General features: G+C 40.2%; 1 protein-coding gene across 5 annotated transcripts in view; it reads left to right on the forward strand.

The window, feature by feature from the left end:
* CNTN1 (contactin 1) overlaps window positions 1-19,132 on the forward strand; it is a 447,411-nt gene that overhangs the window by 362,424 nt on the left and 65,855 nt on the right. For all 5 annotated transcript variants that reach the window (XM_008162506.4, XM_024100601.3, XM_065557068.1 and 2 more), the window contains 4 exons: window positions 1,679-1,837; window positions 3,149-3,298; window positions 7,483-7,553; window positions 15,248-15,482. In XM_008162506.4, the coding sequence (XP_008160728.3) occupies window positions 1,679-1,837; window positions 3,149-3,298; window positions 7,483-7,553; window positions 15,248-15,482 (615 nt within the window). The remainder of the gene's footprint in view (window positions 1-1,678; window positions 1,838-3,148; window positions 3,299-7,482; window positions 7,554-15,247; window positions 15,483-19,132) is intronic.

The raw sequence follows: 19,132 nt of genomic DNA on the forward strand, positions 1-19,132 counted from the left end.
TGCTGAAGTTGGACCCCAGATTTCACTTCCATACAGAAACTGGATCATGCTGGTGAACAAATTTAGCTAATTTTCCTGGGGGGTGGGATCTTTCATGCAGTACCTTAATGGCATAGAATACCCACAATTCCTTGGTGGCCAGTCTGAAGCTCTGTGCTGCATTTATGATGTCTAACTTAATGTAACGCCGACGGACCCCGGTCATCGGTGGGCGGGATCAAATCTGGGGCCTCTGGAGCTTAGTGCATGAGCCTCTACTGCATGAGCGAGAAGCCAACTGGCTGTTAGCTAAGGCTGTAGCGCAGACTCATTTTCTCTCTCTCTCTCTCTAAGTGGTTTCAGTGCCACTAGATGGGACTGGGGTTTGTTTAGGGTTTTTTTCTGAAATATCTTGATTTTTATTTTTTCCAGGTTTATCTGTAGTCTTGTAGTAGGTTTGTAGATGTCCATTTTTCTGGAGATCTTCTTCCATAGGTGATAGTATGATGAAGTCATCAGCATACAGCGGGCATTTTATTTCTGAGTGATTAGTGGGAGGTTAGATTCAGGTCTGTAATATCATAAGTTATTTCTGCATCTTTGTTAAAATTGGTCAATAATTGGTTTATTTATGAGATTTCTCTTGTTTTCAAATCAAAATAAATTATAAAGAGGCTATCACTGCATTTGCTAGGAGCCTGGTAGTTTCCAGGTCTGCACAGTAAAGAGAGACTAGTCCCCTTATTCTTCTGAAGATACCATGTGACATGTTCAGTCACATTTGCTGTAATCTGCTGAAAGATTGTTGGAGTAATTCATTGAATCATAGATGAGATTTGACAAGCTGTTAATCATGGAATGGGAATCAGCAAGTCTCATTTTAGCGGTTGTAATGCATTGCCACTGCTTTTTTTACTTCACTGATTTTTTTCTTGTAATTCAATCCTAATGTCCAAGGCAAATGCAAGCAGGATAAAATAAATTGTATGAAATGACCCGCAAGCAAAATTCGCAAACAGGTGCCAAAGCTGATGATCACAGAGCTATCGGGCAAGGAGTTTATTTTTAGCATGGACTTCTGACTTTCATAGTGTCTTTTACAGATCAAGATTCCTACACATACACACACACACACGTTGCATCACTGTCCTCTGTTTCACTCTAGTCTAGACTGCTAAGAGTCCTAGTCACCTGTGGTTGTTGACCTGTATGTTCCAGGTAGCCATGCAGTTCTCTTCTTGGAGTTGAGTAAGGCATGGCACAATACATGTATCTTATGTTGCTTGAGTTTTATGAACCAATTGGGAGAGTAAAGGAGTGCTTTCATAATAACAGTAAGTACCCTGTAAAATGTAGGCTTGGAAAATAATGCTGTTCGTTTTAGCAAATATTATCATGTCCTCAGTTCATGAGTCTGTTGTTGTGGGATAAGACCATCCAAATTTTAGGTGGAATTTAGAAAGGATCATGAATAGCTATAACTCTTAGTATCTTTTAGCTGCAAATGCAGAAATCAGCTAAATCATTTTATGAAGGTTATAAAGACGTGATTGTATTGCCCATTCTTCAAGCAGTTCTTAAGGGAATGTGAGAATAGAAATCGTATATAATGGTTAAATAGATTGTAATACATTAGTTAGGAAACCCTTTCTTTTTAAAAGTATAATTTAATCTGAAAATTGCCAAATGTGCTTTTCAGGTCCTCCAGGTCCCCCTGGGGGTTTGAGAATAGAAGAAATTAAAGATACTTCTGTAACACTTACTTGGAGTCGTGGGACAGACAATCATAGCCCTATTTCAAAGTACACTATCCAGTCAAAAACTTTTCTTTCTGAGGAGTGGAAAGATGCCAAAACAGGTAAGGGTAGTATTAGAACTAATAAAATCAATAGATTAACTTTTGACTCATCTTACATGTGCTTAATTTTATACATTCCTTTCTGGATGACTAACAAGGTGCAAAGTTGAGTACATAAGCCTTTCCAGGATCATGGCCTTATTCTTTAGAAAATATTTTATGACAAAATACATTTCTTCAGAAAATCTGCTTATCTTAAACCCTTCTAAATTCTGGCAGTTATTATGAGCCAATCACATGCAGAGATTCTGCCCAACAAGTAGTGCAGATTCTCAACCATGAAAATTTCTTTCCCACTCAGCACATTTAATTTTGAATAATTTATTCTGGGTAATATTACCATATGGTCTATAGAATTAACATTTCATTCCTTTTTTTATGCCTAATCACACTCCTTTAATCAAATGGAACATCTAAAATCTTTTCCTTGAGAATTAGGTCACCACAAATTGATCTTTTGATTGTCAAATATAGTAGAATTTTAATAGTTCAATTATTACTTTTCATCGAAGTTATGCTTTGATACCACAGCGATAGATGCTTTAGAAACATACCCAGCTTTATTGACCCCTAAATCTCATTATCAGTGGGAGTGCAAGCATTGCAGGACCAGGTCTATTCTAAAATGTATAGTAATATTTGTTGTTGTATATTATTTTAACAATAAATATTAGTATATCTGTCTTACTTTGCCATTCCCCTTCCCACCAGTTCACCCACAAACTCATTCAACATTGACTCCCCTCCCAGCGAGGGACCTTTCAAATCCCTCAGCTTCCTCCAAACCAAGGTGCTAACTTCTAATCATATTATATGTTCCATTCCTGGATAGTTGACGGATCTTTCCATCTATGCCTGGCTAGCCCATTGGCACTTACTCAACTTTGTATTTAACTTTCATAACTATGAGTGAAATTCCAGGATTATGAGCTTCAAAAGCATTGTATTGTTACATGAAATGTAGTTGCATTCCAGCTTTCTCAGTGCATTATTCTATAGGAGAAATATCCAGATGTCACAAGGTCCAGTATGCAATTATTAAGGCTACCTTCACCACTCGTCCACTCGCAATTGCAATTTGTGATCTTGTAAAAGTTTATCCCAGATAATCTTATAGATTTCAATTTCTCGTTCTCTGGTAGAACTCCTTATACAAAAAAGAGATCCCGTTTTATAATGTAGTAATGTAGTATTCGTCTAGGTGGCTGATTACAAACCGAGAGAAGGGGTAAACTACAGAAACTGTAACCAGATTACTCTTTCAGCTCACTGCAAAATGCTCCTTTCTAAGCAATCTCTTGTTTCATTTAGATCCCCCAAACATTGAAGGAAATATGGAGACTGCAAAGGTGATTGATTTAATCCCATGGATGGAGTATGAATTCCGGATTATAGCAATGAATACTTTGGGGACAGGAGAACCTAGTATGCCATCACAAAGAATTAGAACAGAAGGAGCTGGTACGTAGACACAAATTGTCAAGATATCTTAAAATGCTTAAATGTTCTTTTTATTTTTCTACATTTTCATTAATTATGGTAGAGGCAGAGTGCAAAAAAGCACTTAAGTCCAAATAGAATGGTGTAACTAGTCGTAATTGACTGTAGTGAATAATTATCAGATATCCTAGTGTGCTAACCGCAAAGTAGGCAACAAAATGAGCAGTCTTGACACCAAATGATAAATTTACACTGTTTTTAGTGACTGCTGTTTTTTACTATCTCACTGCCATGGCTAGCCATGATCCCAAAGTCCGGAGAAGATTTTATGGTCTTTCATTCACATCAGACTAACAAATTTCTTGCATTGGGAGCTTAGACCATTTAATGGTATCTATGTGTTTTAAAGACACACTTCCTACAATGAGTTTATCCACAGATACATGTCCAGTTACTGAGCTCATCTCATCACATCCACTAGAGAGCTGGCTTCAATGCACAAGAGCATTTCCCGCCTGTTCAGGTTGCCCCCACAATCTGGCTCAGCCTTGTATTCCTGTTGGCTCTTTCAGTGCTCTCAGATTGGTCTCTTCCTGTTGTCTCCAGCCTGTTGCTTCTCTTCCCATTTATGGCAGACTTCTTGGTTTGGCAGCCTATCTGTTGCCCTTCAGACTGCAACCAGTGACGGACCCTCTGAAACTGGTGTGACTACTTGTTCCAGCAGCACTACTTATAAACCAAACCATCCCTCCTGTCTGAGCTGCCGGCCCAAGGTTTTATGCCTCCACTCCTGGGTCAGCCTAATATCAGTTACAGAAGGAAGGGTAGGATTTCAGACTACTGGAATATAGACTTTCAACCCATGGCCAACATGAATCACTGGGCCCCATTGGTCTAATTACCCAGTACTTCTTGGTCCAGTAATAAATTCAGAAAGAGAGGATAAAAGTCATTCCCAGTTGTTACTGGTGGCTAAAGGGAAATTCTTGACAAGGAAGGAGGCCCTATTGCAGTACATTAGCTGTTGTCCAGTAGTAGTGAGAAATTACCCGAACAGAGTTGTATTATAGCTCTGACACTTGTATCGTCAGTTGTTCTCCAAGAAACACAGACATCATATAGAATGACTTACTCTTTCATTCATGTAGAAAAAATTAAATTAACAAAGAAGAGAAAAACAGCATGAAATTGCATTCATTGGGGTGTTTTCTTCTCCTGCCTTTCAGAGATCCTCTGCAGTATGTTTTAAATTAATTAATTATTGTTTTTGTGCAAGAAGAATATATACATTTTTTTAAATCAGCAAATGTTCATTTGTTTCTTAGCTTGCTGTATTCTAATCATAAGATATGCCAGGATGTGTGTTGTACTGGATAATGCCACTTCCCTGTGATTGAAGGTTTGGTCTTGTGCCTTCTAATGCTGTGTCAAAGGCATGACATTATCCAACACAACACATGCCCCAGTCTGTCTAATTGCTTAATGTTAAGATCTCGGAGCACAGTTAAGCATATCCTGTAGGCTGGGACAGGTACATCATAAAATGAATTCTCCCAAATGAAGAATTAGATGCTGAATATATCATTCAAGATAATATATTCTGTTTTGACTGTTTGAAGGAGATAACAGCAGTGCTTTTAGAGGTAATATGTCACTGCAAAAAGGTCTATGTCCAACAAGACTTACATATCACTTTATCCACCTTAACAAATACTAGCTCCACTTTGCAGCCCTGTTCTTTATTATTTTTAGAAGGCTGATGTCCCGTTACTCGAGGCTGAAATATATATTTGGTAAATAGATTAAACGTTTGTCCACTGCAAATTTTGCTAAGAATAATAAAAAGCATAATCAGTCTTTAAATTTAGTCTTTTAAAATTAGATTGTTAGGGAGTAAGGAAGCATTGATTCATCAGGTTAATGGAGACAGGAAAGAAAAATCCACAGAACTGTAAAACCAAAGTGAAAGGAAATTACTTCCAATAATCTTGGCTATTAGCATCATATGTTTCCTTACTCCACACCTGCATTTGGACAAGAGCCTAGGGGTCTAAAAAAGAAATGTGCACTTGCTTCTTGGAGTGGTGGCATAACATTAGTATTTTTCTGCTGTTTTGAAGGGAGGATGGAAACAACCCTCACATGTAGAGGGATTGTGATACTTTACGTATATTAATAGACTTATGCTGGGTTCATGAAACTTCTTTCAGTCTCCTCCCCAATTTAAAGAATGACATGTCCTCCCCTTTTGCATCAGGCCTTTAATATCTTTGGAAGATTTAGTTGGTTGTCTTGCTGCCCATGCAGAATGGAGGACAACTAGGAGCAGCATTTCTGCCTGTGACAGGTTATGACTGGCACTTTTGGTGAATCTAAACAGACTGTTAATGCAGGCATTTATAGAAGTTTTATGGCATCAATCTTGCATGCTTCTTAGAATACAAACCGAAGAGTGTAATGCACTAAAGTGTTAATGGATAGGATCCCCTGTACTGAAGAAAGTGTATTTCTTACCATGAGTTGGCACTTATTAGAGAGAACTGGTGCCATCCCCCATTTGAATTTCCTGCCAAGAATCTCAGGCTAATATGGGAGCAAGACACTATATGTGGCTTTTCAGTTTAATATGTGTTGAATAGGACGCCGAGGGTATTAGGTATTTTCATTGCACAGCTTGGAACCAATGCTAGTATATTTTGATTATCTGATTATAAAGAGCAGCTGCTCAATATGACATAGGATCAAACATTGCTACTAATCTGCTGTGCCATCTGAGTAATGGATAACACATTGCATAAGTTTAACTGTGGTATCTGACAATTGTCAGTGGCACAAACAGCTCTGAACCTTCACCCTTTCTTCCATGTGCATATGGCTTTCATTTTAATGGCTGCTTTTAACTGCATACTTGTTGTACATGTAATTAAGATAAGTTTAAATTAAAATTTGTTTATTTTGTTCAGTACCACTTAAGTTACATAGTGACTTCTTGGGATTTTCCTATTAGAAGACTAGCTATATATATTTTAGCTACTAGACACTAACATTCAATAATAAGTCTCTGAATCCAATTAATGTTAGGAAAATGAAGGCTGGGCACTTCTCCATTTACTTGAGTTGTCATGATAAATATATTGCTCCCAGTCATCTCTTGCTTTGCACTTTGGGTGGCCATTTACACCTGTGCTAAGTGAGCACAAAGTGGGTGTCAGCTGCTACCAGTATGATTTGAGCTGCTTGATCTTTCAAACTTACAGTCATCTCAATGCTAGTTTTTGAATTTCATTTTCTTCCAATGAAATTATCATTTTTAGTCTGATAAGGACTACCAATTGCCTAACTTTTGGAAAGTGTTTTGTAGTCATCATGGCAGAGATGAGTTTCAAGGAACCTTCCTTACCAGGTCCATGGGAGGAAGGAGCCTGCACACCTTAGGTAGTTCTTAACTTTTACCCCAACTATATTCAGTGGGAATTGAGGGCTGTTAGTGTCACACAAGTGAAAATAAAGGAGTAAATTATAATGGAAACAGTGGGAACTTCCTGTGCAGATTTCTAAATGAAACATAAAAATACAGTGTATACAATCAGCAGTTTACTTTACTTTGAGTACTGGAGCCTTAAATCCCGATCCTCCACCCATTCAGATCAATGGTTGTTTGCCATTGACCTGAATGAGAACAAGTCTAAGGTCCCAGTCCTGTAGAGACTTACCCATGTGCTTAACTCTATGTATAGTGAATAGATCCATTGACGTCAGTGGGCTATTCAAAGAGTGTGTAAAATGAAGCATGTGTTTAAGTCTTTGTTGAATGGAGGCATAAGTCTCTAAAGACCACAGGGTGAGCAGAGATAAGAATAATAAAATGCTTTTCTCCTCAGATCTATGAAGGGCGTGTTCAGTTTCTGAATATCCAATTTAAAAAGTAAAGTGAACATGGATAAAATCAGGAAAGAGTTATTACCAGCCGTGCCTAGTTACCATAAGTGGAGAGAACTGGCACTTTTCCTGTGGCAAAAGCTATACGTTAGTCTTGGCAAGACCACAGACTCTCACAGCTATTACAGGCTATCATTATTGTAATTGTGTGGGCCATATGGGCTCATTGGCACTGCTGGTAAAAAGAAAAAAGTAATTAATGGTTCTTTATTGAATGAGAGCTCTGAAGTCTGAGAAAATGTTGCTTGTCTTTTCTGTTATTCCAGCTCCTAATGTGGCTCCTTCTGATGTTGGAGGAGGGGGTGGAAGTAACCGAGAGCTGACAATAACATGGGTGGTGAGTATCAAAATGAAACTGCATTGATTATGTGCTGTGCTGGGTATGCAGCGTCTGATCCTCTTCCCACTGAAGTCAGTGGAAGTTTTGCCATTGACTGCAGAGAGGGCAGGGTTGGGCCCACAGTAAGTAAGTTTGCAGTCTTGTCTTCTGAAATATATAAGAAGGAAGGGAAAATGTGTGCTTTTAGATTATTTATTTATCTTTATAAAATATATCTTTAGGCACCTATCTGATGCTCTGGGCACATATTGCATAGATTAAAACACAGAAGCAGAGTCTACGATACTAGATTAATTTATAGAACTTCAAAAAACAGCATTTGGATTTTACTTAAATTGTACTTTGGATCAAGTATTATTCTAATTTTGAAGCCCACAATCCAAACAGTAAGCAGGTTCACTTAAATGTTTTAACAGCTACATTGCTAGACTTTTTAGTTTTAATTCTTCTCACATCACACACCTACCTGCAACTGGAGTGGAATGCAGAGTTGGAGAATGACACTGATTGTTAGAAAAGCTTCACAGTAAACAAAGCTTTTTGTAAATTACGGCACAATAAGTGGTGGCTCCATGATATTCTGTCTTTAGAAAGTCTACTGTAGAAATGTGTAGTATTACTGTTTTCCTTCTGGGGCTGGAGCAATTCTTTGGAAAATTCCACCCACTGGAAAAAAAAAAGCCTTCTGGAAATGCCCAGACAATGAGAAAGAGAGCCAGAGAGAGAGAGAGAGAAGGGCAAAGGTTGAAAACAGGGAATGAAGAGAAGAAAGGCAAGAAAATGGAAAGAAGGAAAAAATGGAGCAGAAGAGGATAAGAAAGCAGGGGAGAGCAAGATCATATGTAAACTAAAGATGGATGGGATGGAAAGGAGAGCTGAGAAGCTACAGAGGATGAAGTATGGGAAAGAAAAAGAAGTTCCTTCCTTGATACATGGTAAAAGAAAGAGTCGTGGAAGTTTATACTTGCCTCCAGCAATCAGAGGCCACAAAATTATACTTTTAAAAAGTAACCAAAGTTATCTTGCTGTCGTTGGCCCCCTCTGTTCACTTGCCCAACGTCATATGGAGAGTAGAAAATATATCCTTTATTTCTTTAGGAATGGTTGATACATCAAATGTAGCTCATACTGTATGTACCTCTACCACTAAGACTGCTTTCTCTTTGATTAATCAGTACATAAAGCCTACTTAGGACTGAAAGTATCTACTTTATTGTCCTAGTAAGGATGCTCCTTTAAGAAAATACAGGTTTGTTTCAAAAAGTATGTATATTGCACCTGTGTGTGGGTGTGGGTATGTGGAATGCTGTATTTTAGGGTTACTAAACCCCTTGGGAGGAGTATGTCAAATGTGACAGTTGTAACCAACCACAAATTTGGGAGAAAGGTTTTTTTACTTCAGGTCAAAATATTTTCAACTGTATTTTCAATTGTATCTGCAACAGTAGAGATGCATGGACATGAACTGACTCAGAGACAAGAGCTTTAAGTTTAAAAAAAGGAAACTTCAGCATTCTGTAAAAATAGGTTTTCAAGATATCTTTCTCAATGCCAGTAAACAGTCATTTAGACTCCTATTATTTTCATTTTGTTTTTAATTGTTCTTTGAATAGAGAGTATCATAGGGGTAGCCGTTTTAGTCTGAATCTGTAAAAAGCAACAGAGGGTCCTGTGGCACCTTTGAGTCTCAAAGGTGCCACAGGACCCTCTGTTGCTTTTGAATAGAGAGAATCAAATAAAAACACATGCAATGCACAGTTGAGCAAGACAGATTAGCTTTAAAATATTGACATACACACTGTTGTCTCAGAGAAAGATTAAGAATGATACACATTGCACTGCATGTAAAGACTTGTATTCATGGCAGTGTTGGCATCAAGGAGACTTGGATAATTGCCAGCTATGACTAAATTTTTAAAAAAATTATAACCAGGAGGATAGTGACTAATGCAAGATCTGAAGTCTAAGATCATTTATTTTTTTCTAATGGCCCCAAATAGATTTATATTCCAATTATTTCACTTAGCTAATGTCAGTTTTTCCAGCAGTTCTGTAATGGGTAGTTCATTTAACCATTCAAACTAAGTGGGCGGAGTTTCTGTTTCTCAGGAATATCCAACTTTCCACTAGCATAACTATCAAGGGATTTTTTTCTATTAAGGTTAGATTTACTATGCCCACCTGACACAGCACAGATTGACTCAGATAAGGGTATTTGTTCCCAAAATGTACACACATTTGCATATGCTATTCCAATAATTTCTTAATTAATGGCATGAAAACAGAATACGAGACAGGTTATGTGGCTGCCAACACCTACAGCATTTTCTGATACATAATCTCAGCTTGCATGAGATATTCAGGGATCCAGCCAGAGCTCTTTGAGATCTTGGTTTAAAGGAACTGCAGAGATAGAGGACTAGAAGTGGTCTTCTTTTTGGCCATACCCTTTCTCCATTTCTCTTCATGGACAGTATGGTTAATTCCCTTTCCCATTCTCCTTTGAGGACTAGAATTGGAGGATATTGCATGGTGTTCAGCAATGTATCGTTATTTATTTCAATGTGACATTTATGCTGACTATCTGTCCCTTTTGGCTGACCGCAAAAGAGGAACTGGACATACTGAGAAAGAGGGACTATCGATGAGTTATCTTAAGTGCCTATACACAAATGCAAGAAGCCTGGGAAACAAGCAGGGAGAACTGGAAGTCCTGGCACAGTCAGGGAACTATGATGCGATTGGAATAACAGAGACTTGGTGGGATAACTCACATGACTGGAGTACTGTCATGGATGGATATAAACTGATATAAACTGTTCAGGAAGGACAGGCAGGGCAGAAAAGGTGGGGGAGTTGCATTGTATGTAAGAGAGCAGTATGACTGCTCAGAGCTCCGGTTTGAAACTGCAGAAAAACCTGAGAGTCTCTGGATAAAGTTGAGAAGTGTGAGCAACAAGGGTGATGTCGTGGTTGGAGTCTGCTATAGACCACCAGACCAGGGGGATGAGGTGGACGAGGCTTTCTTCCGGCAACTAACAGAAGTTGCTAGATCGCATGCCCTGGTTCTCATGGGAGACTTTAATCACCCTGATATCTGCTGGGAGAGCAATACAGCGGTGCACAGACAATCCAGGAAGTTTTTGGAACGTGTAGGGGACAATTTCCTGGTGCAAGTGCTGGAGGAACCAACTAGGGGCAGAGCTTTTCTTGCCCTGCTGCTCACAAACAGGGAAGAATTAGCAGGGGAAGCAAAAGTGGATGGGAACCTGGGAGGCAGTGACCATGAGATGGTCGAGTTCAGGATCCTGACACAAGGAAGAAAGGAGAGCAGCAGAATACAGACCCTGGACTTCAGAAAAGCAGACTTTGACTCCCTCAGGGAACAGATGGGCAGGATCCCCTGGGAGAATAACATGAAGGGCAAAGGGGTCCAGGAGAGCTGGCTGTATTTTAAAGAATCCTTATTGAGGTTGCAGGAACAAACCATCCCAATGTGTAGAAAGAATAGTAAATATGGCAGGCGACCAGCTTGGCTAAACAGTGAAATCCTTGCTGATCTTAAACACAAAAAAGAAGCTTACAAGAAGTGGAAGATTGGACAAATGACCAGGGAGGAGTATAAAAATATTGCTCAGGCATGCAGGAGTGAAATCAGGAAGGCCAAATCACACTTGGAGTTGCCGCTAGCAAGAGATGTTAAGAGTAACAAGAAGGGTTTCTTCAGGTATGTTAGCAACAAGAAGAAAGTCAAGGAAAGTGTGGGCCCCTTACTGAATGAGGGAGGCAACCTAGTGACCGAGGATGTAGAAAAAGCTAATGTACTCAATGCTTTTTTTGCCTCTGTCTTCACGAACAAGGTCAGCTCCCAGACTGCTGCACTGGGCAGCACAATATGGGGAGAAGGTGACCAGCCCTCTGTGGAGAAAGAAGTGGTTTGGGACTATTTAGAAAAACTGGACGAGCACAAGTCCATGGGGCCGGATGCACTGCATCCGAGGGTGCTAAAGCAGTTGGCGGATGTGACTGCAGAGCCATTGGCCATTATCTTTGAAAACTCATGGCGATCGGGGGAGGTCCCAGATGACTGGAAAAAGGCTAATGTAGTGCCCATCTTTAAAAAAGGGAAGAAGGAGGATCCGGGGAACTACAGGCCAGTCAGCCTCACCTCAGTCCCTGGAAAAATCATGGAGCAGGTCCTCAAGGAATCAATTATGAAACACTCAGAGGAGAGGAAAGTGATCAGGAACAGTCAGCATGGATTCACCAAGGGGAAGTCGTGCCTGACTCACCTAATTGCCTTCTATGATGAGATAACTGGCTCTGTGGATGAGGGGAAAGCTGTGGATGTGTTATTCCTTGCGTTTAGCAAAGCTTTTGATACGGTCTCCCACAGTATTCTTGCCGCCAAGTTAAAGAAGTATGGGCTGGATGAATGGACTGTAAGGTGGATAGAAAGCTGGCTAGATCGTCGGGCTCAACGGGTAGTGATCAATGGCTCCATGTCTAGTTGGCAGCCGGTTTCAAGCGGAGTGCCCCAAGGGTCGGTCCTGGGGCTGGTTTTGTTTAATATCTTTATTAGTGATCTGGAGGATGGTGTGGACTGCACTCTCAGCAAGTTTGCAGATGACACTAAACTGGGAGACATGGTAGATACACTGGAGAGTAGGGATCGGATACAGAGGGAGCTAGACAAATTAGAGGATTGGGCCAAAAAAAACCTGATGAGGTTCAACAAGGACAAGTGCAGAGTCCTGCACTTAGGACAGAAGAATCCTATGCACTGCTACAGACTAGGGACCGAATGGCTAGGTAGCAGTTCTGCAGAAAAGGACCTAGGGGTCACAGTGGACGAGAACCTGGATATGAATCAACAGTGTGCTCTTGTTGCCAAGAAGGCTAACGGCATTTTGGGCTGTATAAGTAGGGGCATTGCCAGCAGATCGAGGAACATGATTGTTCCCCTTTATTCGACATTGGTGAGGCCTCATCTGGAGTCCTATGTCCAGTTTTGGGCCCCACACTACAAGAAGGATGTGGAAAAATTGGAAAGAGTCCAGCGGAGGGCAACAAAAATGATTAGGGGTCTGGAGCACATGACTTATGAGGAGAGGCTGAGGGAACTGGGATTGTTTAGTCTCCAGAAGAGAAGAATAAGGGGGGATTTGATAGCTGCTTTCAACTACCTGAAGGGGGGTTCCAAAGAGGATGGAGCACGGCTGTTCTCAGTGGTGGTAGATGACAGAACAAGGAGCAATGGTCTCAAGTTGCAGTGGGGGAGGTCTAGGTTGGATATTAGAAAACACTGTTTCACTAGGAGGGTGGGGAAGCACTGGAATGCGTTACCTAGGGAGGTGGTGGAATCTCCTTCCTTGGAGGTTTTTAAGGCCCGGCTTGACAAAGCCCTGGCTGGGATGATTTAGTTGGGAATTGGTCCTGCTTTGAGCAGGGGGTTGGACTAGATGACCTCCTGAGGTCCCTTCCAACCCTGATATTCTATGATTCTATGATTATGATATCAGAGTGGGCATCTGTGTTTGAAGGTAAACACAAAAAAACCACACAAAAATTATGGAAGTAGAGAAGGTGGAAGAAGAGCTGTTGATTGACGCTTCAGGAGCAGAAGAAAATTTGTGTACACTTAGTGCCTTCGGAGAGATCTGTAGAATTGAAAGGAAGAACCCAGTGTGAAAAACGGTGGCAGGAGTACTGTGGGACCAGAGATTAAGCAACAAACTGAAAGGAAAAGTGTATGCTGTATGTGTTTGTCCCTGCCTGCTCTATGGTTTGGAAATGGTGGGTCTTACGAAGTTGGAAAAAAAGAAGATACAAATAGTAGAAAATAATATATGGAGGAGAATGACAGCAAGCAGATGGTAAACAGAGGGGGGATGGAAGAAATAAGGGGGATGATGAATTTGGGACTTCCAGTGATAGATAGGCTGGAGAGTGCACATGTGAGGTGGGCTGGACATGTAATACGAATGGGAGAAGAATGAGTAGCAAAGAAAGTGGAAGCAAGGAAGAGGACAGCATGAAAGAATGTGGAAGACTGAGGATACAAAGGAAAGACTGTCAAGAGTAGTTTGAAGTGAAAAGGACTGGAACTCTAAGACCTACGAACCTGTGCTATGGACTGGAAGAAGTGGTGAAGAATCATGGGCACTTCCAACCCCCCTGGGCACTTCCAACAGGAAAAGGAGTCGAGAAGTGAAGTGATATATTACTAAAGTTCTTAAAATAACCTACCTGTGGAGAATGCAATCTCACACTTTCTCTTTCCCATTTGGGGGAAGATGAAGGAATAAAGATCCCATCTGGTCCTGGTTTATTATATCTGAAATGCTACAAGAATGAAGATACAGTACATGCTAACAGCTAACAATGGTAACCCAAGATAGGGAATAAAAAAACAAAGCCTGGCACTCTTTCCACGTTTCAGAATTTAAATTTCAAATTTCAGAATCCTCCATAAAATAGAATTTGTGTTTTCTTCCCATTCCATTTAAAACTATTTTTAATTCTAAAAAATCTGAACCAGAGTGTCCATTGAGTGGATGATATAGTAATGGACAACAGTGTAAAACCTGAAGATAATATATTCCCACCTGTTACACTGCTGCAGGTCCATTGCTCCTCACATAAGCCCTTGCATGGATGTTCTGTGCAGGAGAGACTCTGTTGGGTTTGGAGAGCAAGAAAGGGTGGAGCAGGGGACTACTCTCAAAGACATCAGCCTCTGCTTCGCCTTCAGGTTCACACAGAAATCAAAGAAATGGTAAATAAAGCTTGTAGCTCTATTAATCTGAGTCTGCTCCATGTCTGTTGCTGAACAGCCACAGGAAGAACCCAGCCAATGGCAACAGGATCCTGTCTCTTTACATCTAGAATGATAGGAGTCTCTATTTGAGAATCCATGGATGGTGGCCTTGGATAAGTCTTCCAGAAGGTTTACCCCTGATTCAGCCAGAAGCATCACTGATCAGTGACATGAGTAGGGCCCTACAGGGTGCCATAAGGATGATGGATGGTAGTCCATGTGGGTCTGAGGAATGTCGGAAGTCTTTAGGGAATGAAGTTCTGGCAACACTGATGATAAAGCAGTTGAATGGATAGCACATTACCTGCTCTAACTGAGAATTTGCCATTACCCCTAAGTATGGGAAATAAATCATCATAAGGATATTTGTGATATAATGGCAGGTATGAATCCATTGCTAATTGTCTGTGTTTGGAGCCTGTGATAGACATCTGTGAGTTACACACTCACTCTCTCTCTCTCTCACACACACACACACACACGCACACACACACACACACACACACACACACAGAGAGTCTATGGTACATACTCATTGCCACTCATCATTTCTTAAAAAGGTATATTTTGCTGGCTGCAGCTGAATATAGTTTTAAAACAAAATCATCTTAGCCTTCTCTGGTTGGAGACAGCATGACATGCATTTGTGTACTACTGGATCAAAAGCAGAAGTTGGACTTGAATCTTATTATTACCAGATGTAGTCAGTGATGGAGATGGTGTGCTTTTGAAGTGGATGGAAGCAAATCAGAGAATGTAATTTCAATGCAATATTTTTGCAATTTATATGTGGATAAATATTTTTAAACTTCTAGTTAGTGATCCACTGGTTAACCATAAAATGTTAATTCTTAGTCTTTTGTCTCTTCAGCCTTTGTCAAGGGAGTACCACTTTGGCAAGAATTTTGGTTACATAGTAGCCTTTAAACCATTTGGTGAAAAGGAATGGAGAAGAGTTACAGTTACCAATCCTGATATTGGCCGATATGTGCACAAAGATGACTCTCTGCCCCCCTCAACAAAGTTTCAAGTAAAAGTGAAAGCATTTAACAACAAAGGGGATGGACCATTCAGCCTTGTTGCCATCATTTATTCAGCACAAGATGGTGAGTAAAATTTACATATTAAAATCTACAATAAGGGCCTGATCCAGCACTAACAAAGTCAAGGGGACCAGGGTCAGGGCAAGTGAAATTAACTGCAGCAGGAGTCAGCAGGATGTACCTTAATGAGTAGGGTCATTCTTGGCCATCACTCCTGAAGTTCTTTCTCAGGCAAAACTCCCATGAGAGTTTGTCTGAGAGTATGGCTATGCTACAGCTGGTAGCATGCCTCTCAGTGCAGGTAAACTGACAGGTGCCAGCTCTGCTTGTGCTAGCATGCTAAAAATAGTAGCGGGGCCAAGGGCAGTGGCTTGGGCTAGCTGCCCAAGTACCTACCCAGTGGGCTGCGTGAGATTGTACTTGGACAGCTAGTTTGAGTCCCTGCCTGCACTGCGGCCATACTGCTATTTTTAGCATCTAGTTTAAGCAGAGCTAGTGCATGTCTGTCTATCTGCACTGGGAAGCATGCATGAAGAACTGTAGGACAGTGCCCTTGATGGGCAGAACAGCACTGAACTAACAACCCACAAAGAAATTCACTAAGCAAATATCCATTCTGAACCTTTGTACAACTAGTTAAAAATAAAGGATTTGGGGAATTGAAAAAAAAAGTGCCTCCCTCCACATTTGTTGTCTGAAACATGGCATTGTGATACTACAGTCATATTTGGGTCATCCTCACCAATGCAGTATGATTGATTCATACATTGAAAGGTGAATTGTTATGTCTTGCTAAGGAAAACTAGAAAATAAGTACTCAAATTAAATTTTGCTATCTTGTAATACACAGGTGAGTTTTTAGTGAGAATTACTGTCCAAAACTGTCTAGGACAGTTAGTGGCAGAGTATTTCAGATATTTCAGTTAATAAGGTTGATATTCATAATTGAATTAATGGAAGCAAAAATGCTGTTAGTTACACTTTTTACATATGCTTTAGTAGTAGTCAGCTTTATTCTAAAATAAAGTAGTAGTACATGTTTTGCTCGTTAACTGATGGTGGTAAATCCTATCAGTCTTAATGTAACAGCTGTAGTATTTAAGCATACTACTGCAGAGGAATGATTAATTTGGTTAAGTTTTCAAGCCTGTTCAAATTCTAATACTTATTCTTCCATGCTCTTTTATTCCTGTTTAAACATTAAAGCAATCAGGTGAATAATTAAATGAAAACCCTTGACATTTGACTAAAACCTTTTCCTTAATCCTTGCTGGAATTATTTCAAATTCAGCAATCTGCAGGATTTCAGTTAGAAATGTCATTTCCTATTCTGAGTGGAAGAAAGCATTAGAAAAAGGTAAACCTTAGAGCAGAATAATATAGGTAATAATATATAACAAAAACATTACACTATAATGTCTGCTGCCAGAAATACAAAGCAGAACTGTAAAGAATTGCTCAAATTTTTCGTGTTGCAGAACAGAATCTGCTTCACCAAAGCAGAACTCCAGCTACTGAAATGAGAGCAAAGAGCCAAGAGGTGGGGACCAGATAACAAGGCCACATTCTCACACTTCAGACTTCATTCTCATCTCAGTGTACTTTATAGGAGATTTATGCTTGTACCTCCCATTAGCACTAATGGGAACTTTGTATACAAATCGCCCACACAGAGAGAGAGAAACATAGAATAGACCCTTTTGTTTCTTATGATAATTCAGGGTCCACACTAGCAACACTTAGCTAATGTGATTAATACTGATCCTAGTTATCAGAGAAGTGTACCTTAGGATATCATCTTTAACAGCTGCTGCAGAAACAGAATGATTATTGTTGTAGTAGTGTAAATGAATTAGTATGTTGCTGATACCCAAATAACATTTTGGTATCCCTTCATTTCTAAGAACATTGTCAACATCTGACTTGTAAGTTTCCAGGCCTGTTAGTGAAGTGCTAAATGTATTTCTTCTAGAAAAAAATAACTACTAAAAGCAAAAATTAATAATAGGAACATTAAACGTGCACTTGAAACTTAATTGTGTTATATATGTAAACTGCCTATATGATGATAGCAAAATTGTTTGTTTTCTGAGTTCAGCTGTTTAATAGAGCCATCATGCTCATGTGACCAAATACCTTGGGAGCAGCAAGCAGGTATAGCTCCAGAAAAATCAGAGAAAAGGAAATGAACAGTAGTACTGACTTTTAGAAAATTAAAGAAAAATAATCTTGGTGGTTGCCACCCTATAACTTTAGTACTAGCAAAATAACTCTGCACCTGCACAGAGAAACTATAAGCATTCAAGCTCATATTATGCCCATCACAGCCACTAAAGGGGGTTGAGGACACAAAGAAACTACTTCCTCCCTAGAGCACCAGTAAAGGAGGGATCCAAAATTGTGCTGTAGGTGTCAGGGAGCTCCAAACATTGTCTACAACATTAGCAGCCCCAAAGGAGAATGCATCTGTGCACAGCCATGTCCCTGTTAACCCAGCACATCAATAAGCCAGGGCTGCAGGGTAACCCAACATACACCTTTCAAACAGGTGTAGCAAGAGGCAGTGCACACCATGTGCTCCTGAGACCCATGCGGGCATTGGAACTTGTATAGTTGTGAAGATTCCCTGTAGTTTTACCCTACACAGAGCCACACCGAGTTTACCCTCTCACTGTCCTGACAGTACCTAATTCCACAAGGTTTCCTTTATAGGATAACTGAACTATGAGCGATAAGCAGCATGTTTTTGGTAAAGAATACATCTTGTGAGGCAAACTGAAATGCTTTTTTATTGCAGAATTGGAAAATGACAAATGGAGTGGATGTCATGTATTTGAACTGTAATGTGAAAATGGACTGTCTGCAAAATACTTAGGCTTGGTCTACACTAACCCCCCAAATCGAACTAAGGTACGCAACTTCAGCTACGTGAATAACGTAGCTGAAGTTCGAAGTACCTTAGTTCGATCTTACCTCGGTCCACATGCGGCAGGCAGGCTCCCCCGTCGACTCCGCGGTACTCCTCTCGCCGAGCTGGAGTACCGCAGTCGACGGCGAGCACTTCCGGGTTCGACTTATCGCGTCCAGACAAGACGCGATAAGTCGAACCCAGAAGTTCAATTGCCAGCCGCCGAACTAGCGGCTGGGTATAGACGTACCCTTAGTGTAAATACCAAATAAGAAGCAAAATTAGTATTATTGAAGGGGGCATAAATAAGCTTAACAGGGTGAAATATGAAAAGTAACATTCAGATTGTCTCATCAAGATAATCACCCTGACAGCAAGAACTATTCGGCCCAAGGGAAATGATGGAAGCCCTGTGACTTGGGCATTTAAATCTTGAGCATTGGACAAAACACTACTAAATGGTACAACGGGAAGCAATCCTGCATTGGCATGGAGATGGACAAGATAACCCAGTCTTTTCCATCTCTAATGTCTGCACAGCTATGATTCAGCAAATGATAAGGCTACAGATAGGCAAGGGAACTTATCAAATGTGTTGCTAGAGATTGTAAAGCTACATAATCATGCTATATACTTTCATTGCTATTGAGTTCTGTGTTTAATCATAAAGCTATATATGTCTAATTATAATCCTAGACATCTTTATTCATTTTTAGCGCACTACTTTTATTCTGTGATTCCATGTGTTTCATGCAAACGTGTGTAATGAAATTGCATTAGCACTAGTTATACTTAGTACTAAAAC

Source organism: Chrysemys picta, chromosome 1, assembly GCF_011386835.1.
Source record: "Chrysemys picta bellii isolate R12L10 chromosome 1, ASM1138683v2, whole genome shotgun sequence".
In the NCBI taxonomy this organism is placed as follows: Eukaryota; Metazoa; Chordata; order Testudines; family Emydidae; genus Chrysemys; species Chrysemys picta.